The sequence below is a fragment of the Pelodiscus sinensis genome, chromosome 1 (genome assembly GCF_049634645.1).
Source record: "Pelodiscus sinensis isolate JC-2024 chromosome 1, ASM4963464v1, whole genome shotgun sequence".
Lineage (NCBI taxonomy): Eukaryota > Metazoa > Chordata > Testudines > Trionychidae > Pelodiscus > Pelodiscus sinensis.
The window spans coordinates 28,629,362-28,651,448 of NC_134711.1; the positions used below are offsets into that span (position 1 = coordinate 28,629,362).

At 43.7% G+C, this 22,087-nt stretch overlaps 1 protein-coding gene across 9 annotated transcripts in view; it reads left to right on the top strand.

Annotated features, from left to right (window-relative positions):
• The window catches only part of CPNE8 (copine 8), a 215,527-nt gene that overhangs the window by 26,796 nt on the left and 166,644 nt on the right, over nucleotides 1-22,087 (top strand). For 7 of the 9 annotated variants that reach the window (XR_012903543.1, XR_012903544.1, XR_012903542.1 and 4 more), the window contains 2 exons: nucleotides 9,051-9,097; nucleotides 13,408-13,511. Coding sequence is in view for 6 of the 9 variants with exons in the window: in XM_075927580.1 (XP_075783695.1) it covers nucleotides 9,051-9,097; nucleotides 13,408-13,511 (151 nt within the window). In the remaining 3 variants the exon portion in view is untranslated. The remainder of the gene's footprint in view (nucleotides 1-9,050; nucleotides 9,098-13,407; nucleotides 13,512-22,087) is intronic. The other 2 variants (XM_014572184.3, XM_025183253.2) reach the window with 1 other exon arrangement.

A 22,087-nucleotide genomic window follows, 5' to 3' on the forward strand; every position in this document is an offset into this window, starting at 1 on the left:
TCTACCTACTATGGCAAAATTGTTGTCTCCCCTTTCAAGAGACAGGGAGAAGCAATATGGGTAAGCATTCCACAGTGCCTGGCATCACCATCAGCACTATGGTAATGTGCAATGTAGTGCTAAGTATTTTGGGAAAGCGGAAAATATCTGGTCAGCAACCTCTTTGCTTCCCAGCCTGCCTGGAGCTTTCGGCTTACTTTCGTGATACTTGAATGACAGTCCTTGCTGCAAACTCCAGCATCTGCTGTGAGGAAATCATGGATCCCAGACTTTTCTCCTATGTTGTGTTCAATGAGCTTAAGACAGCAGACATTGTAGCAGAGCTATTTAGGCAATTAATAGCAGATGATGAAGATTCGGATGTGGATGACAATGTGAGCAACAGTGACTGCTGCAAAGTGGCATTGCACCGGGCTATCACAGATCAGCTGTGCACAATAGAACTTGCTTTTGGGTTAGGGAAACAGCACTGAGTGGTGGGATCATGTTGTCATGCAGGTGTGGGATGAAGATCAGTGGCTACAGAACTTTGGATTGTAAAACAGCCTTTCTGGAGCTATGTGCTCAGCTGGCCCCTGAACTGAGGTGAAAAAACACTCGAATGAGAGCTGCTCTCTTCGTAATGAAGTGTGTTGCCATTGCTTTGTGAAAGCTAGTACCTCCTGGCTGCTACTACTCAGTTGCAAGTCAGTTTGGAGCAGCACTTATGCATGTGTGTGTAGGGCAGTAAGTCACATATTTCTAGGACTGTGACTCTGGGAAATGTGGATGACATAGTGACTGGCTTTGCTGAAATGGGCTTTCCAAACTGTGGCAGGGAAATTGATGGCACATACATTCCCACTATTGTGCCACCCCACCTTGTGTCAGAATCTATTAATCATAAGGGGTATGACTCCCTGGTGCTTGTGGATTACAGACATAAATGTGGGATGGTCTGTAAAGGTGTGTGATGCACCTATGCTCCAAAAGAGTGGCCTATACAGAAAGCTGCATGCTGGGACTTTCTTTCCAGACCTGAAAATTATAGTGAGGTATGTGGAAATGCCCATAGAGATTCTAAGTGACGCGGCTGACACAAAATACATTATGTATTTATTTTGTGTGGGTTGTCACAATAAATTTAAGGAAACCTGGATCACCTCTTTTTTTCTTATCTTTCTATCAGGATGTTTGTTGATAAGGGTTATGGGGGGGGGGGGGGAACCTCACTGGTTTTAATGTCTAGCTGACAACCTCACTGGTTTAATGTCTAGGAAGTGCAGTGTACTGAAGGGGAAAAACACTGTGAAAATGTGTGTGGGCAGTCAGTTATGAGGGGGGGTGGGTTCATGTGAAAAGAGTTCTACATGTGCTGTCAGGAGACTGATTCTGTATGCTTTGCATCTTGATAGGAGACTTCATCTCATTTTGGTCTTTCATGAGCTTTAGCATGTGCTCAGTGACTTCTTGCATCTCCTTAGCTTTTTTTTCCCCCTCCCTTTTCTTTGTTTTGAAGCTTTGAATGGTGCAACACATCCTTGACCCGATACTCCCTTGTCCTTTGAGTTCTTTCCTTAGATGGAGTCTTTCTGCTGGTGAACATACCTGTTTTCTCAAGGTGTAGCCTAGAAAAGTAATCAACAATGGAGTCTCTGTACTATTAATGATAAAGATTGTAACATTTCACTAACATCTCAACAAAACTGGCCACTTTTCTTCTTATCTTAGAGGCGCAAACAGATCTCTCCTGACTCTCTGATCATAGTGACTTTGAAAGGTGGGAGGGAAGAGATGAAGAAGAGTTGGGCATGTATCCCCAAAAAGTACAGACCACATTTGTGCAGCATGTGTATATGGAAACAATCTGCAACCATCCTACACTTGTCCACTAGCTGAGATTACTCTGGCCAATCTATCCCTGCTGGAAGTCAATAGGCAAACTTGGGCTCAGTTTCTGAATACTCTTTATGCAACCAAATTCTGTGCAGCCTTGGTTCTGGCAGCACAGTATGAGGAATGGTTTGGGAGAATCCTACCACAGAAGTGAGGCAATGATAGCCGTGCTATGGAATTGCTGAGAAAATTAATTAATACATAAGGCAAAGCTTCAACATCTCTCAGCAAGATTGTATTAATAGCTCTGTGTACATTGCTACTCTGTTCATAATGCAGACCCAGGCAGAGTTTAGCCTGCTCACAGAAATACAGCCTCCAGTTGCCCTGTGTTTTCTCCCTCACTGGTCCTCACCCTCCCTGCCCCAGGCTGCAAGAGCCACTTCCTGTCCACTGTTGCCCAACCTCACCGTGTTCCAATACACAGCAACTTACTGCCCCATGCTGCCACTGTCCCCTCTCCCCTAGCTGCACTAGAGGAGAACAATTTGCTGTTTGCACCCCATTGCACAGCAACTTACCCTGCATCTCTTTCCTTATTTCATGCTTCATGTACAGTTGCTCAGAATTGTCACAAACATCAGGATTTGAGAACAATTCCTCGTTGCCTGGTGCACAACTGGATTGAGTTACAATTCCTCATCTGCTTCCACCTCTTCATCAGTAACTTCTGTCTGCGGGATAATTGCTGTTTCTGACTGTGTGCTATGGGAAATATCTACCCTCTCCTTGGGTGTGGACAGGGTGTGTGTGTCCATACTCAGGAGTGCATCTAGTTCTTTACAAATATGACATGCTTTGCTTCCTTCATCTTCTGGTACAACTTTTGGAGTTCTTTTTATTTTGACTCTGCATTGCAGGGTGTCTCGCTCATACCCCTTCTCACACAGAAATGTGAGGGTACATATCCCAGTTCCTATGACTCATTCGCAGCTGGGATTGCACCAGTTGTTTGCCCCATACAGTGATGAGATCCAAAAGTTCTCTGGTGCTCCAAGCAGAAGAGCATCTTGAGAAATAGCCTTTCTTGTTTCCCCGAGAAGACACCATGAGGACCACTACACAATGCGTGAGACATCAAGAAATGTATTTTAAAGTTCCTGCGGTGTGCAAGTGGCTACACAGCAGTGAAAGTCATAACACTGGCCGAAGTGGCTATTTGGGCATTGTGGGAAACATGCTGGAGTTCAATAAACTTGCTAAACCTACTTAGTACACATTGCATGGTTGTCAACAGTAAAGGGGAGGAGGGGAGACAAAAGTCCCATGTGGAGATGGAAGATTTTGTCATCAAAACTGGCCATTTGACACAACTTTTGTCACATTGCAATGTGAACACTGCCAGAGTTTTGTCACCAATAAGTGGCTTTGGCAAGAAAACTTGCCGGTATATTTAAAGATCAAGGCTACTAAAGCCATTGCACTCTTCTCAGGAATAGTATAATTCTTTTTCAACTTGGAAAACTTTCTATCCAGTGTTCTAGTTCTAAAGAAAGGCTTCTTCACAACAGCAAGGGATTTACTCCCAGAGACAGTATCAGCTGCTTCATAATCCTGTTATTGGCAAGTTACTTCAGAAGCAGAGGAGCAAGGATTCCTTCTCACATAACATAGTCTTCAGTATCTGCTTCTTTTCAGCAATTTTGAAGGTGTTGTCTGGAGCCATGTATCCAATTTACATAATCTTTCTAATCCTTCCTTTTCTTTGGTTGTCCTCCTCCTCATGCCTAGTGCGTTATTACTTTGATCACTGAGTACTGAATGTTATCTGTGTTGGGCACTTTATCGAGTGCTGCACCTGGCTGCCTCACCACTGTCCTTTCACAGACCCAATTCAGAGTCCTATTAAAAGAAGTGAATTAACTTCTCAAAAAGGGAAGCTATACAGGTGTTTCTGTTGGAGGGGGAGAGGGAATGGATTAGATATCTATTATTTCCTGATGACAAAGGAAGGCAACAACTTAGACCCAACCTTAATTTCCTACACTTTAACAGGTTTAGGAGAATATTTAAATTTTATACCTTTACCATTTGAATCCTAAGTTTTAGCTCCCAATAGGACTCCACAAACCAATTCATAGGCAATCTCTCTTCATAGGCAGTCTTTGGGATCGTTTAATCTCATGTCACAAATTTGCTTTAGCCTACACAATGAATCACCTTTGTCTGTAATCCTGGATCTATTTGGGTCAGTATCTGTCCTGCAAAAGATATCAGAGGGGTAGTCATGTTAGTATATAACTTTTAAAAATGAGTGGTCCGGTGGCCTTGTAGTATAGACATACCCTAGGAGACAAACTCGAATTAAGATATGCAACTTCAGCTATGCAATTAACATAGCTGAAGTCAAAATAGCTTAACTTGGCTTTTGGTGGTATCTACGCAGCAGGAAGACAAAGGAAGAACACGACTTCACTTATTCCTCGTGAAATGAGGGCTATCATGAGTCAGAGTAAGAAGTCCTCCAGATCAACATTATTTCAAAATAAAAGCTTGTAATATAGATGTGCACTGTTGTTTTTTGGAATAACATCAGTTATTCTGAAATAATGCTGCTGTGTATATGTACCATAAGGACCATTCGTTGTCCTGCAAAAAGGCTTTTTTTCCCCCACCCCTCCCTGACAATTCTCAGGTAACAACTGATACATGTCACACAGTTATTTCTAAAACTAGTAAGCCTGATTGCCTTAACAACCAACACCTCATCTTATGACTATATGTGAGATCCTTGAAGCTTAGGCTGACTCTATATGGTAGTGTAGATATAGTCACAGAAGCAACACATAAACAACAGAGGTAAAGATAGGGTGGAAGTAAGATAGAGGAAGATGCTTAGTATACTAAAAACCATAGTATGCGTCTTGAGGTTTTTTTTTTTAAAAGTCTTTTAAATATTACCTCAAATTATAAGCTGCATGGAAACTTTTTAAAGACACCATAATAGAGGCCCAACTTAAATGTATACCCCAAATTAAAAAACATAGCAAGAGACATCAAAAGGAGTCACTGTGGCTTAACCACCATGTAAAACAAGCAGTGAGGGACAAAAAGGCTTTTTTTTTTTTTTTTTTTAAGGAAGTGGAAGTCCAATCCTAGTGCAATAAATAGAAAGGAACATAAACACTGTTGAATCAAGTGTAAAAATGTAATAAGAAAAGCAAAAAAAGATTTTGAGGAACAGCTAGCCAAAAACTCAAAAAGAAATAACAAAATGTTTAAGTACCTTAGAAGCAGGAAGCTTGCTAAAAAACCTGTGGGTCCCCTAAATGTTCGAGATATAAAAGGAGCAATCAAGGACGATAAAGCCATTGCGGATAAACTAAATGATTTCTTTGCTTCAGTCTTCACGGCTGAGGATGTTAGGAGATTTCCAAATCTGCACCATCCTTTGTGGGTGATGAAGCTGAGGAACTGTCCCGGATTGAGGTGTCATTAGAGGAGGTTTTGGAACAAATAGAAAAACTTAATGTTAACAAATCTCCGGTACCGGTTGGCATTCATCCAAGGGTTCTAAAAGAACTCAAATGGGAAATTGCTGAACTATTATTTGTGGTTTGTAACCTATCCTTTAAATCGGCTTTCGTACCTAATAACTGGAAGGTAGCCAGTATGACACCAATATTTAAAAAGGGCTGTAGAGGCGATCCTGGCAATTACAGACCAGTAAGTCTAACTTCAGTACCGGGCAAATTAGTCGAATCAATAGTAAAGAATAAAATTCTGAAGCATGTAGAAGAACATAATTTGTTGGACAAAAGTCAACATAGTTTCTGTAAAGGGAAATCCTGTCTTTACTAATCTATTAGAGTTCTTTGAAGGGGTTAACAAACATGCAGACAAGGGGGATCCAATAGATATAGTATACTTAGATTTTTCAGAAAGCCTTTGACAAGGTCCCTCAGCAAAGGCTCTTTTTTAAATTACATGGCCATGGGATAAGAGGGAAGGTCCTTTCTTGGATTGAGAACTGGTTAAAAGACAGGAAACAAAGGGTAGGAATAAATGGCAAATTTTCAGAATGGAGAGGGATAACTAGTGGCATTCCCTAAAGGGTCAGTCCTGGGACCAATCCTTTTCAACTTATTCATAAATGATCTGAAGAAAGGGGTAAGCAGTGAGGTAAAGTTTGCAGATGATACCAAACTGTTTAGGATAGTCAAGACAGAAGCAGACTGTGAGGGACTCCAAAAATATCTCACCAAACTGAGTGAATGGGCAACAAAATGGCAAATTAAATTTAATGTGGATAAGCGTAAAGTAATGCACGTCGGGAAAAATAACCCCAACTATACGTACAGTATGATGGGGGCTAATTGGCTATGACAAATCAGGAAAGAGATCTTGGAGTTATCATGGATAGTTCCACACAGTGAACTCTGAAAACTTCCACAAGTGTGCAGTGGCGGTCAAAAAGGCAAATAGGATGCTAGGAATTATTAAGAAAGGGATAGAAAATAAGACCCAGAATATCTTACTGCCCCTGTATAAAACTATGGTATGCCCACATCTTGAATACTGTGTACAGATCTGGTCTCCTCACCTCAAAAAAGATATTTTGGCCTTGGAAAGGGTTCAGAAAAGGGCAACTAAAATGATTAGGGGTTTGGAATGGGTCCCATATGAAGAGAGGTTAAAGCGACTAGGACTTTTTAGTTTAGAAAAGAGGAGACTGAGGGGGGGATATGATAGAGGTCTATAAAATCATGAGTGGTGTGGAGAGGGCGGATAAAGAAAAGTTTATTTATTAGTTCCCATAATAGAAGAACTAGAGGACACCAAATGAAATTAATGGGTAGCAGGTTTAAAACTAATAAAATAAAGTTCTTCTTCACACAGCGTGTAGTCAACCTGTGGAACTCCTTGGCGGAGGAGGCTGTGAAGGCTAGGACTATAACAGAGTTTAAAGAGAAGCTAGATAATTTCATGGAGGTTAGGTCCATAAAAGGCTATTAGCCAGGGGATAGAAATGGTGTTCCTGGCCTCTGTTTGTCAGAGGCTGGAGAAGGATGGCAGGAGACAAATCACTTGATCATTGTCTTTGGTCCACCCTCTCTGGGGCACCTGGTACTGGCCACTGTTAGCAGACAGGATTCCGGGGTAGATGGACCTTTGGTCTGACCCAGTACGGCCGTTCTTATGTTCTTATAGGTCCCGTCCTTTACTTCAGTACCACTTTCATCCTTCATTGCAATATGAGATTCTGGATTTGGTATTAGCTCATTTTAGTTTTGTCTTCTCCTCTCCCCTCCCCCCAGTAGGTACAAATTCTTTCCAATTCCCCAATTTAATCCACTGAGATTGTGCCTGCTAGTACAGGCTCAATCATCTATGATCCCAGGACTCTTGTGGTTCTGGAATCCAGAACGTGGTTAACTGGAATCCAGTGCAAATTTTGTATTGAGAAAAGTATCTTTTCCAGAAGAGAGAAGATCCACTTTAGGGCTTGATCCTGTGTCAGTGCAGTCAGTTGGGTGATTCTTTTTAACTCTGGTAATAATGGAATTGGGCTCTTTATTGCTAAAGACCACAACACAAAGCTTTTTTTTTTTTTTTAATTTAGAGATTATAAGTTTATTGGACCAAGAAAGTACTCTGTCAAATCAGTTTATGGCAGATCTAGACCAATATTATTCAGAAGGGGAGATGGTTTAAGGACTGGTACTGTGTTAAGTTGCTTTCTTTTCTTTTTTTTTTTTTTTTCTGGTTTACAAGATTCAAATTATGGATGTTAAGTAGCATATAATTGAATAGTCATGTAACCGCATCAAATTTTAGTGGCTACACGACTATTCAATATTCCCAGGAGGCAGCTGCGTTTAATGAAGTCTTACATATGGCAGCTTCCCCTGCCTCCCCTCCTTACTGCTACCTCTGATAGAGGCAGGAGCAGGGGGACAAGTGGCATTGCAGAGCTGATGCTAGGGGAAATCATCATTTAAGATGGCTCCCCCACATGGGTTTCTATCTCTTCTCTTCCCCCCCCCCCCCCCCCCCCCCCCGGTCCCTCACTCCCACTGCCTCTGTAGGAGACAGCATGGGGGTGAGGCAGGCTGGTTTGCAGAACTGGCATGTGCAGAGAGCCAGGCTGCCTTTTTATCAGAGGCAGCAACACGGGAGTAGGGAGGCAGGCTCCCACATTCTCTCCCCTCCCTTCTGCCCCCCCGCTGCCTCTGTGTCCGAAGCAGCAAGGGGTGAATGCTTGTAGTCAACAGGATTAACTGGTAACCCCAGGCTTATCGATTAATCATGTAGTCATATACACGTTGACACTTCTAATTTATGTGTAATGAACAACCATTAAACTGTAATGACGGTGAATGAGTTGATTAGAGCAATCTATATTGGATAACCGTGGTTGTTAACTGTATTAACTGCAGAAGTGTATAGAAGCCTTGATTGTTGTACCTCAGTTTCCATGTTTTCCTGGATCTCACCTCTTGACATGGAGCTAGAGATATAATTCATTTTATTATCTCTTTGAGGAAAAGGATTTTTTTTTTCCCTTTGGAGGCAGCAGTGTGAAGTCTGTTGCTAAAAGCAGAAATATTCTGTGTGGGCATTTAACGACAGCTCATAAGTGTACTTTAATATGGCATTTTTAAAGGCTTTTGTTGGAATGATGTATCACTTAAGCAACGCTAACTGGTTTAAACAACATTTTATGGACATTTTAGTAAAGTGTATCGCTATACAACATTGTATATCTTTATTTTGTATATTTGGAGGAGATATAAAGAAAAGGGTTCCAGTAGTCTTTCTTTTTCTTTTCCACCCTATTGTCTTTATATTTCCTAATAGAGTTCCCTATTGGCGTCTCAATTCTCATCTCCTGAAGACAGCATAATTTTAGAATACTTATGATTTAGATTAGTTAGGATAGTAAGACCAATACTAAAGTCTGATTTTTAATTCTTGCTTTTATCTAATTTTAAATTTAAGGATTGTCAAGAGACTTGCTAGAGGTCAAGCAGTAAGTGTCTCAGCCCACTTTAGGGCCATCCTATTTCCAATGCTCATTGTTCAAATAATCTATTGGCACAGGAGTATTGGGAACTGAGTGCAAGCATTTGATATTTGTCCTAGCAAATGTAAGACTTACATTAAATGAATCTGTTCTAAAATGAATGTAAAAAGAAATTATGAAAGTGACTGGGCATTTCTTCTTTTCACAGTATGTGTTTTGTATACACAAGGTATTGGAAACAAAGAATGGAGAGAGGTAAGGATATTTTGTGTACTTAAAATTTTTTTTTAAATAAGTCTAGTTGCTTGTCATGGCAAAAAAAAGGGGGGGGGAGGGGAGGGAGTCATGATTAGTTGGTTGGTTGCTTTACCAAAAAAATCACACTCAAATAAATGTACAGGAAAAAATGCCCTAAAACTCCAGGTCACTTTATTTTGAACTCTTGTATATAGATGTTATGTATCATATTGCAGGAAACGGTGAGGTCCAGTGCAAGGTGCATGCTGTGGTCAGGAGGTGCTTACCCTAGGCAGCTCCTAGCCAGTGGCCACAGGGATGCCTGGGGCAGCCTTCTTGTCTTATGTGCCCCTACATGTCGATTAAAGTGTCTAGCTGCTTGGGACTAGCACGCACATCTCTGCGTAGTGTACACCATGGGAGGAAGGGGTCTCCATGAGCTGCCTGGACCAAGTAGTTCCCAATGACTGATTTCTAGCCAATGAGAACTGTGAGTATTGTGCTGGGAGGCGGGGTGTGCAGTGCGTGGAGAATCCCTCCCCTCAAAGGGCATGCACCATGCAAAGATGCACCTACTGGCTCCAGCAGCTTGCTGCTTTTGAGTGGTGTGTGGGGGTTGCATCAGGCAGGGGGACATTGGTGGCCCAGAGGTTCATGGCGTGCTGGATTTGGCCCATGAGCCATCTTCTGTCCACCCCACTTTATGTGCTTGGTTGGAAAACTTCAGCTCACTTACTCAGGTGCTGCCTGTGGGCTCTGTGTAGGAGAAAAAATATTCTTTGTGGTGGGCCTGCTGAGTCGTTCAAAGGCAGTAGTTCCGAATGTCAAGCATCTTTTCTGGGCAGGGCAGCAATCTGTAAGGCAGAGTGATAGGCTACTCTCAGGTAAATTTAGATGTGTTCAAAACATTGCAACATGGGAGTTCATAATTTTAGTAGAGATGTTCTACTCTGTCACACCTACCTTGTTAGCATCAGGATTTTTTCAACAAATTCTTGAAAATAATATATTTAAATAAAAGCGAACACAAGAAACAAAATACAAATGTGTGTTCTGTAACCTGTATTTTATATCTTTAATATTGTAAATAGGAAACTGAATCAAAACTTCTCATTAAGCCAATACAATTTGATGTAAACCTAATATTTTTTCAGCTTGTTCTGTGGGGAATGAGTCAAAACTCCATTGTGCAGAAAGGTGAAAGCAATGAGTATCTTGGTTTTTAATGCAGGACTATGTAGCACTTTAAAGACTAACAAGATGGTTTATTAGATGATGAGCTTTTGTGGGCCAGACCCACTTCCTCAGATCAAATAGTGGAAGCTCACAGACATCTACCTTTCCCCACCTCCAATATCATTACCTCATAGACATTTACCTTCCTTCCCCCACCCCTACATCCCCCTTCTGTTCTGAAATGTGATTTGTCCTTTTAATGTGTTCTTTTTTTTTTTAATTGCATCCTTTGGTGTATATATGGTTGTGACTATTTTCTTCCACTATTTGATCTGAGGAAGTGGGTCTGGCCCACGAAAGCTCATCATCTAATAAACCATCTTGTTAGTCTTTAAAGTGCTACATAGTCCTGTATTTTGTTTCAGCTACACCAGACTAACACGGCTACATTTCTATCGCTATTGGTTTTTAATGGATGCATCAAGAAAACATAGGAGTAAGGGCTAGGTTTAAAATGATGGAGGCCATATATTTCTATTAGCAAGGCTTCCATTTCTGAAAGTGGATGAACTTACCAGTGCAATGGGAATTTTTTGTAACTTTTGTATAGTAGTCCACATTCAAGAAGCTGTTTCTAAAAGAGACAGTTTGCTGTTATGCCTGTAAACTATCTTAATTCAAAGGGAAAGGTTAAAAATAACGAGAGACCCATATGGCTGTATCAGGATTTCTTTAATAATATGAAAATTAAAAGGAATGAGACAAAAACAGATGGCTAAGGATGAGTATAAAGGAATAGCACAAGTTTTTTAGGGATTAAATCAGTATGGTTGTGGCATAAAATGAGTGCCACATAACAAGGGACATTAAAGGCAATAAGAAGTGGTTTGGTTAGTGCAATAAATGGGCAAATAATAATGATACTGTGAAGGTTGAAAGGTACTGATGGCTTTTTTTTCCAGGCATCATTAAAAAGGTAAATTGTGACTAGGTGATTAACACCAGGGATAGGGATTTTTGGGCACAATAAAGAAATAAAAAGCTAAAGAACATTTACATAAATCAGATGTCTTCAAGATGGTGGGAACTGATGAACTTTGCTGCTGGATACTTAAGGAACTAACCAAAGTGATTTCTGAAACATAAGCTATTGTTTTTGAGAATCCTTTGAGGATGGATGAGGTCCCAGAGAAGTGCAAACATACTACCTATTTTCAAAAAAGGGAAAATGAGAACCCAGGGAATTAGACTAATCCATATAACTTCACTTTGTCCCACTATCTTTTCATATATTGTTTAAACAATTTTATTCATACCTAGAAAATAAGTGAGCGCCAACATGGATTTGTCAAGTATGCTTAAAACATTTGTGGATGGCTCCAAGCTGGGAGGGATTGCAAGCAGTGTTCCCTCTAAAATTTTCTATTCTTGGGTGGGTTGATTGATTGATTTATTTATTTTCTTTTGAGTGGGTTGAAATTTCTTATGTACAATATTGAGGTAGTATGTGGCTGTGCACCACCAGTACAAACAAAAAATTAGATACAATATACAGGTTGTACCTCCCTAATCTGGGACTCTTTGATCCAGCAACATGGACCACGGATGTTCATGGACTACAGAGCCAAGGAACAGGGAGGTCTGGTGGCAGGGCAGGAGTGATGTAGTGGGGCTGTGGATGAAAGCAATGCAGCGGGGAGTTTGGGCACCAGTGGCTGGGGAGTTCCAGCCCAGCTGCAGCCAGGGAGTCCTTGCCTTGGCCCTGGATCCAGATGGCTATGGAGCATCCTTGCTGCCACTGGAGTTCCGCAACCACCTGGCGCTGGGGCTAGGGCTAGAGGCCTGCAGCCAGTACTGGGGCCAGAGGGTTGGGGCCTGGGCTGCCTCTAGGCCTGGAGTTCCCCAGCTGCCAATGGGGACAGAATGAGGTTGAAACTCTGCACCCGGGGAGCTTCAGTCCCAGTGGCAGCCATGGAGCTCCAGCCCCACCCCAGCCATGGACTGGCCTGCCACCCACTGTCTGTGAGAGGGATCATTGTCCAGAGTGGGTTGTAGATCACTGAGATGATGTATTGGAGATATTTTAGCTGGGGATTGTAGGTTATGGCCAGTGGTGTTCTGTTGTTCTCTTTGTTGGGCCTGTCTTGGAACTGGAAAGGAGCGTAAAAGGCATCCACTCATGCTTATACAATTTATGGGGAATGTTTAGGATCCATACTATTTAAGAACAAGTAAAACAGATCTGTAAAAACAGATACGTTCTCCTGGTTTGAAACGTTCACCATGTGTGTATCAACAACTCAGAGTAAATTGCCCCAGAGCAAATTAACACATGACTTCAGGGTTTGTAGACAGATCTTGATACCATTTGGGAACTGTTAAAATAGTCAGCCACGGATGGTGGAATGGCTTGACCTCCTCATCTGGACATAAGGAAGAGATGCTGTCTAGTGGAGAGATCTCTTCATCAATCCTAGCTGCCTGTTCCTAAAGGGTTTCTTCTTGGTCTCCTGGAGATAGAACATGAGGAAAGTTGTCTGTCTCTGTGACAGGTAATATTTGAGGCCCTAGAGAACTGCTGATGAAAGGTGGCTTGGGGGGTGTAAAATATCACATAGGTGGAGGAGTCCATGAGCCAAAGTGTGTGTAGTTGGGCAGCACTCACCTCCTGCAAGTGCCCTCATCTGGCCAAGTGCGTGGGCCTACACTTCCTCTTTAAAAAGCCTTTTTGGCTACTCAGCCCTCCAGTTGAGTTGTACACTCCGTCATGCGGGTCCTGGAGCCACAACAGTGGTGGCTGCTCAGTGGGGTCAACAGGACCAGTGGCAGGAAGCCAGAAGTGACCTTCCCTTGTCTGGCAAAATCCCTCATCCAGAACTGGTTAGGTCCCAAGGGTGCTGGACCAGGGAGGTCCAACCTACAGATAGATTCAGAGAGGATAGGTCAATCAATGGCTGTTAGCCAGGTGGTCTTTCTTACTTTTCTGGGGTTTTCACTTGGGCGTCCTCTCCTCATAAAATCCGCATTCCAGAGTGACCATCAGTGCATCCTAACTCTTGCATGTTCATGGATTTATACGCTGTGATTAAAAGTACGTAACTTCCTAGAAAAGAATCTTGTGCTTGCCATAAGATGATATTTTTCTTTTACAGTTTGGAAGAACAGAAGTCATTGACAATACCCTAAATCCAGATTTTGTAAGAAAATTTATAATGGACTACTTCTTTGAAGAGAGAGAGAACCTGCGGTTTGATTTGTAAGTTAATCAATACATCTTTGAATCTAATGTTATCACACTGAAAATGCACCCCTGTTTCGTCAAAGCATCTATTGGTTTACTTGGGGAAAAAGTGACATCTTTAACATGGAGCAGATATGGTTGGATGAATATGGTCATTTAGATTTATCCAAATGCAATAATTGTGTAAAATAGTAAGCCATTGAGAGAGTGCGAGAAATGAGTGGAGGACTAGTGGTTCAAAGCATTGCTTTAGCTTTTATAAATTCTTTTATAAGACTAGAGTTTTGAAAAACTTAAATATTCACTAAATTAAGAAATGGTAAAAGTACTTGGAACATATTTGCAAACAAAGTATGAAGCAAATATTCTGAATGTAAATTCTTATGCATTAATTGCAGATTCAGGGTTTTCTTTATCAAAATAAGACCTGACTCCATCCATAGTTACAAATATACATCTGATAAAGATTTACAATTAAGTTGGAGATAACTGTTTAAGAAGTGAATGAAATTTGACACTGTTCCAAATAAGTGGATGGGTTTTTTTTGGTTGTTTTTTAAGAAGTGTCCCCGGAGGTGCTCCACCTTTAGGTGCGTCAGTGCCACTGCGCCTCTGATCAGAGATTTGTGCACGCGGATTGCTGGCATGTGTTCTGAAGAGACTAGTGTGCATACACAGCCACCTGCCTCCTCAGTTCCTTCTCAACTGCTGCTAGCTTTGGTCACAGCTCAGCAGTTGCCCTTTACCTTATTGACATAGTTCTTACCTCAAATCCTTTCCAAGTTGATACTTGTTAAATTTTCTCTTAGATTTTAGTAATCGTTTTAAAGTCTTTCTACAGACAAGTTGTTAAGGCAGGGTTCTCAAACTTTGATACCTTGATCCCCCTCTAAGTTGCTTGTGACCCCCCCCACCCCCGAGAGTCGTGGCCCACAGTTTGAGAAACACTAGGTTAAGGGCACATACCAGTTCTGTGCAAACTGCACTGCTGTCTAGGACATGCTTGGTTTGCCCAGATTCAAAAAGTGTATGGGTTGTACGGGTTGCAGGCTCCTCCTGCAGCAAGCATTCTCGGGCAGTGTTGTGCCAATTCTTTGCCGCCTCTTGGCAAGACCTGTAGGAACTGTTCTAGGGCTACTGTCTCTGCTACTTGGCCTTCTGTCCGCTGCTCAGATTTCAACCATTGCCAACATTAATCATATATCTGCTGGGCCACGGCTAAGGGCCTGTCTCCCAGCGGGAAACTCTTTGCGTATCCGTTGGTGGTAAGTCTCTGGGCTCATCCTGGCCTGGTCCAAAATGGCTGCCTTCACTTTTGGTACTCCAGCGCCTCCTAGGCATTGAGGTTCTGGAAGGCTATCTGGGCTGTGCCTGTCAAATAGGGAGCAAAGATGGTAGCCCAGTTCTCAGCTGGCCACCGGGCAGCAGTGGCAACCCTCTCATAGGTAATCAAATACATTTCTGGATCATCGCTGGGACTCATCTTAGTCAGGCTTACAGGCATCCCTGGCAGACTGCTCCTGGCTCCACTTTCTCTCGGGGTGGGGGCAGGAGATGGTGCAGCCATCTGCTGGACTAGTTGATCCAGCCCAGCTTGTTGTTGCGTGCCAATTCCTGTAGCAGCATCAGCTGCTGCTGAGTCGCCTGCAGTTGCTGTTGTGCCACCAGTTGTTGAAGCAGCCGCATCTGTTGCTGCGGGGCAACCTGCTTCTTCTGGTTCTCCATTAACTATTAAAAGAACTTGTTGGGATCCATTTTGTCTCTAAAGATATTACTAACAATGGAAAAATATCTGCCTATCCAGACTCTACAGGTGAGCCTTCCCCCCCCACCCCCAATCTCTTGGGGACTCAATTCCATACCTCTACACTTCCCCTTGTAGGGCTCACTTTAAATGACCACATTCTCCACCATATGTCACAGGGTAATTCCCTTGTCCCTCGCCTGGGGGCACTGTTGAGCCCTGGGCTTCCTGGCACCACACCCCACATCTTCCTCAACCCTGACACAACTATACCCCAGTGCCCCTCTTCCTCAGGGTAATGTGGTCTAGTGGCTGGTGTCTCTAGCAACACTCCCATCCCCAGGGCAGTGCAGCCTAGTGGCCAGGGTCTCTAGCAATGGCCCCTCCACTGGGATAATACAGCCCACTGGCCGGAGTCTCTAGCAATGCCCCTTCAGCAGGGAAATGTGGCTTAGTGGCCGAATCCAATGTCCAGGTGAAACATCCCCTTAGGGAATAAAGTGGTGGGGTAGGGGGACCTAGGCCCTCCATTTCCACTGGGTCCCAACTTGGAGCCCTATCAGTGGTGGGCATGTCCCACCACTAGCTTAGCAGGGCATCCACCCAAAACACGCTAAGCTTCTTAGCCCAGGGTGGGAGACTGGAGTCCTATTTCCTACCCTGTCTTCCCCGCCTGCGTCCTCTGAGTTGGGCCCTTCTGTGTCTGGTCTCCGTGGGCTGGCCTCTACTGTGGCATCCATCTGCTGCTGCTTCTCCAGGCTGGAAGCCTCCCTGGCTGGTCCCCACTGGCTCCCCTCCTAATCTGGTCTCTCAGGTGGCTCACCTGTAGACGCTCAGGCAGTACATCTTTGCTCCCCAGCCAGCCCAGACTGAGTCTCCCTCCAGGCTTTTATACCTGGGCTGTAGTCTGAGTATGCCCAGCAAGGCTGCGGGGGTAGGGCTTCTTCAGCCAGATGAGCCTGATTAGGCTCAGCTTTCACAATGCAGGGCTGGTACACCCTGTCACAGGTGGTAAGAAATACATGCATACACTTTCTTCCCCTGTGTGACGGGGTGTACCAACCCCGCAGTGGTCGGAGAGGGGTTAGGCAGGATTGCTGGGCTGAGAAGGCCCCTTCTCCACAGCCCTGCTGGACATGCTCCAACTGTAGACCCAATATAAAGGCCAGAGGAGCAGCTGAGTTGGGGCTAACCACCAGAGGGGAAGGAGTTCCTGCCACATGCCATAGCCGCAGAGCCAGCCACTCGCCACAGCTGCAGCTGCCATACCAGCCACAGCCACAGCCACTGCGGTCTATGCAGCAGCATTTGCCAACACAGGTGGGGAATATGCGTGCCAGTGGATAGGGGTAGGAAGCAGTCCAGAAATTCAGCTTCTGGGCCTTGCTTACCCCACAGATGGGCACCAGAGACTCAGCTGCTGGGCCTTGCTTACCCCGCGGACAAGGGAACCGTAGACTTGGCTGCTGGCGCCACGCTATCCTGCTGACTGGGGTGTGGTGGACTAGGCCCTTAAGCCATAACACCTGCACTAGAGGGATTTTAGCTGGGGCTAGATGATGGGGGGAGAAGCCGACCTGTCCAAACCTTTGGGAGGGATGGACTGCATACTCTGACACCCTTATCCAGGACAGAACAGTTCAAATCCTCATGGACAACATCACCATAATGTATTACATCAACAGGCAGGGAGGAGCAAGCTTACACCAAGAGGCTATCAATCTGTGGGAATGGTGTATCCCACGGAACATACACTTGGTCGCAGTTTGCCTCCCAGGCAAGCACAACATACTAGTGGACAACTGAGGCAGACAATTCCCATAAAACCACAAGTGGGGGATAAACCAATCTATGCTGACTCACCTCTTCAAAAAGTGAGGGTTCCCAACAGTGGACCCATTCGCTACACACACAAATGCTTGTTGATCACAGTACTGTTCCCAAGTGGGCATAGTCCCCTGCTTCACTGGGTGACATCTTCATCATACAATGGAAGGCACCCCTAGCATTTGCATTTCCACAGTTTCCCCTGATACACAATGGGTGATCCTCAAGATCAGATAGGACAGGGCTAGAGTAATCTTAATAGCACCCAGCTGGCCCAGACAAACATGGTATCTGTACCTATTATAGATGAGCGATCAGCCACCACATCGATGCTCACCAGTCACATCTCTGCTCATGTGGTAAATTCCCCATCCCGCCATCCACAAGTTACATCTCCAGGTGTGGATTCTGGCTGGTTAAACATAATGGAAAAGACCTTCCCAGAATCAGTACAGCCAATCCTCACAGATTTCATAAGACCTACAGTGAGAGAGACATACTCAGAAATGGAAATGATTCACAGCCTGGTGCACGACCCAGACCTATGAACCTGCCCACAAGGGATTCTGAAATACCTATTAGACCTCCACAATGCAAGCCTTTCCCTGAGCTTCATAAGGGTACATCTCGCCTCCATCTCTGCTCTCCATGCCCCCATACAAGGACACTTGGTCTTTACGCATCATTCTATCAGATGCTATGGTGGCTACACAATATGTTTCCACCACTCAAGAACTCAATTACAGCATGGGACCTGAACCTAGTAAGTATTAAAAGTTCTTATGGATAAACCTTTTGAGCCTTTAGCCACATGCTCATTACTATATCTATGAAGGTGGCTTTCCTTATAGTGATCACTTCTGCCAGACAAGTTGGAGAAATGGGAGCTCTAATGGCAGATTCCCCCATACATAATATTTCATAAAGATAAGGTGATTCTCCAGACACATCCCAAATTGCTCCCGAAAGTACTTACCTCATTGCTTTGCAATGAACCCATATGCTTACCTGTCTTCTTCCTGAAGCCACATAAGCACAACAAGGAAGCAGCTCTCCATACTTCAGGATGTCCATAGGGCACTCACCTAGTTAGAGTGGACAAAGCCCTTTCACAAAACTCCACGAGTTTTTGTATTCTCTACAGAGAAATTTAAGGGATTGCCCATATCAAAACAAAGGTTATCGAAATGGGTATCTGGCTGCATACAACTAGGCTATACCCTAGCACAGAGAGAACCCCCACCCACAATTCGGGCTCACTCTACAAGAGCCATGGCAGCCACAATGGCGTTTCTAGGTGGGATTCCCACAGAACACATCTGCAGGGCTGCAATATGGGCATCCATGCATATCTTCATGCAACACTATGCCATCCAGACAGTTGCAGATGCAGAAACAAGATTTGGCCAAACAATACTTTGTCACATACTCTCACTTACCAAAGCTCCCATCTCCCACTATGAATATTACTTTGTAATCACCTAAAGGTGGAGCACCGACGGGGACGTTACTCAAAGAATAAGGAAAGTTTACTCACCTGGTGCAGTAACTGGACTTCTTTGTGATGGTTGTCCCCGTGGGTGCTCCACCACCCACACTCCTTCCCCCTGCTTCGGAGTCAAACACATCTGGGTCAGAGAAGGAAATTAATTTGTGGCTGGCTGCACATGTACAGGAACTGCTTCAGAGAGCATGCTGGCATTCTGTGCACGCAGCCAGCCACGGGCACTGCTGTCACAAATCTCTGATCAGAGGTGCAGCAGCGCTCATGCACCTAAAGGTGGAACACCCATGGAGACAACCATCTCGAAGAACTCCAGTTACTGCATAGGTGAATAATGTTCCCTTCTTCTGTCCCTCCTATTTTTTGACAGGTTTTTATCCTCCTACATATATATATCTGAGGGTTAACCATTTACAGAATAAATATATCCCAAAAGCTATCTTCTTGTGCTACTTATAGGTACACATTTTATGGGAAAGAATAGGCCTTCTGATATTCTTGAAAGATTAAACTAGATGCTGTCTCTATATGGAAGTAGATGCAATAATCCATAGTAACTACCTTTGTACATCTCAAAACGCTTCATAAAGTGGTTGAGCATTATTATTTCTATCTTGTAGATGGAAAATCATAGGAAGGGAGAGAGAAAAGTAATTTGTTCTCTGTCCCTCTCCACCCCCCCAACCAAGATCACTGTGATGGGGCATTCTATATGCCTTATGAGAATATACTTATGAGTATGAGTTGACATTGATGAAATGTCCTTGATGAGAGAGACATCATATGAGAGATCACTGAAAAGCTTGTCATCTATTGAATATTAATTTTCCATTTATATACATGGATCACCTTTGTAGATCAAGTTAGGAAATGGAGTATAAACCTTTGTTATTAATGTAGTCATGCTAAGAGATGGCCATTAATGGTACTTCAGGTCTATTATGACCCATTAGCTAAGACAATGAAGCTTTACCTTCTGTAGATGTGTGGGTCAACCTGTGAAGTACAGAGACAGAGGTAATTTTTAGGGACTAGTTCAAGACTGTAGAACTAATACAGAAGATCACCACAACTTCTAATCCAAGGGCACGATAAGCTTCTTCAAACTTGCATTTGTTAATAGACAAAATAGAATTAAAATAAAACAGATCCTACCCAAATCAAAAGCCTGTGAAGTGCATATACGCACAGTCCTGCCTTCCTAAGTGAGATTAGAAAAAGAATGAACCTCACTTGGCAAATGTCAGTCATATCACTTATCTGAGCACCTATTACTTAGTGAGATATTACAGTGATTAGGACAGGAAGGCTATAGATAACAGAACAGGAAGTATTTACAATGACCATTTTAAATTTCATCTCAGCTTCCTGGAAAACAAGACGGTACACAAAATGTATTCAAACATGTACTCAGGAAATAATTTGCTATGTCAAAAATCCAGAAATTTTACTGACCCTACAAATTTATAAAAAATGCAATATATTCTGGTATATGTGTAGTTAACACATAGAATGTTATTTATCTACCTTTCAACATACAAAAACCAAAACACTTGATTTCTGCTATTTATCTTCATTGTCAGTAAACTTAAAGATGGGTGCGGTAGCTTTTTTTCCTGACTCTCTTTAGAGACATACTTTTCTGGCAAAAATACCGAGGGGCAGTGTGACAGAGTGGAATAGGTCCTGAGGACCCCTGCTTGGGGTCCTGCTACACCTCGCCCAAGAAAAGGTCAGTAGAGGGTAGGGATGTTAAATTATGAATAACTGACTAATCGACTAGTCGATGCAATTTGGAGTAGTTAATAGGGCGCCTCCACCTTTTGGAGTGTAGTGAAAGCATTGCGAGGAACATGGGGCCAATGGGACAGTATCCTGTAAGCCAGGGCTCCATGCAATGCTGCTGCTTTGAAATGCTGTGGGGAGCCCTGTGCCAGGATCCAGGTGATGTTTCAAAGCAGCAGCAGCATGGAACCCAGGGTCTGTGGGGGAGTCCCCAGCTGATCCCGGACTCCACACGGTGAAGCCGTTTTGAAACAACATGTGCAGCCTGGGGACACCCCAGCTGGCCCCGGTCTGCATGCAGTGTTTCAGAGTGGCAGTGCCGTGTGGATCCCAGGGTGTGGCCCCAGTCTCCACGTGGTGCTGCCACTTTGAAGTATCCTCATCTCCCCCCCACTTCCCTTGCTGCCTTTTTCTGACAGAGGCAGTGGGGGTGGGAAGCAACTAGTTGAATAATTGTTCCCATTCCTAGTAGAGAGGTTCTCTAAGCTGCCTAAAGTGGCTGTTTGAGAAGCAGCCAATCAGAGACCTGAAGCAGAGAGCAGGCCCAGGCCCCTCTAACCCACCCGCCCATTAGCCAGTGTGGGAAGTGGCCAGGAGCTGAAGGGCGGGGGCCAAAAAGGCTCTGAGAGGGCGAAGACAGTGCTTCCAGAAAGGAACCCTACTGGGGGGCGGGGGAGGAGAGAGTGAAAGAACATAGGTAGAGAGGCCCTAATGGACTCATAACCTGAAGGGGTTTGCCTTGTTATTTCAAATACAGATTGTGTGTGACTGTCAAGATGCTCAGTCATTGAAGAGAAACCACTAATAGTGACAAAGTGTAGGCACAGCACTTAGTCAGAGGGTGCTCATGAAAAGTGAGTGCACCCCCTTATAAGCAGACATTTTGAGTGGGGATATTAGGCAGTCGATGTTTCAGTTCCTGTTATTTTAGCAGTAGTAGACAAACACACTTAGCACTTCTAATACATTTTTAAAGCCTCATTCTATAAGTTAGCATATATATTTACTATTTATAGGCCATTTTGTCCTTGGCTCATTGACAGGTACAGTTCCTCCTGCAGGTCCCTTTGGGATCATATGTCTTTACATTATCACTGTTCCACAAAGCTGTATCTAAATAAGCACAATATATGAACATCTTTACATCAGTATGGCAAATAACACTTTTAAAAAAGTGACTTTTCACTTTATTTTCATACACATAATTTAAAAAGTTGATTTTAAAATATAAGTGGTTATATTTTTAAACATATCTGATAGCAACTATTCACAGGAAATTCAAAGTTGAGGCAGCTAGTCATTCCTTATGTGGCGATGCATTGGGGTTCCCCCGCCTCCTGCACCCCCATAGTGGCATGAACAGACTCCAGCCGGTAGAATAGAAGGAGTTTATTGCTTCTCCAGGATACAACACAGCATAGATGTAATCCGGTTACAGGGCCAGGCCTAGGATGCCTCAGCCCCCTTTGAGATGGAGGAGACTGGGTCCTTAAATCCTAGCCTCTTTGCTTAGGCTGCTTCCTCCATGATTCCAGACAAACTCAAAAACTCTCTTCCAGCCCTCCCCCCCTCCCCCAGCCAGGTGTTGGTCTCCGCCCACCTTCGTCTCCCATCCTGGGAGGCTGAGCCTAGGTGTCTGGGTTAATACACATGTGGGTGAGTCAGTGAGAATCTCCCATCACAGCGCAGGGGGACCCCGGGTCACAGAGCAGACAGCACCCCCACTATGCC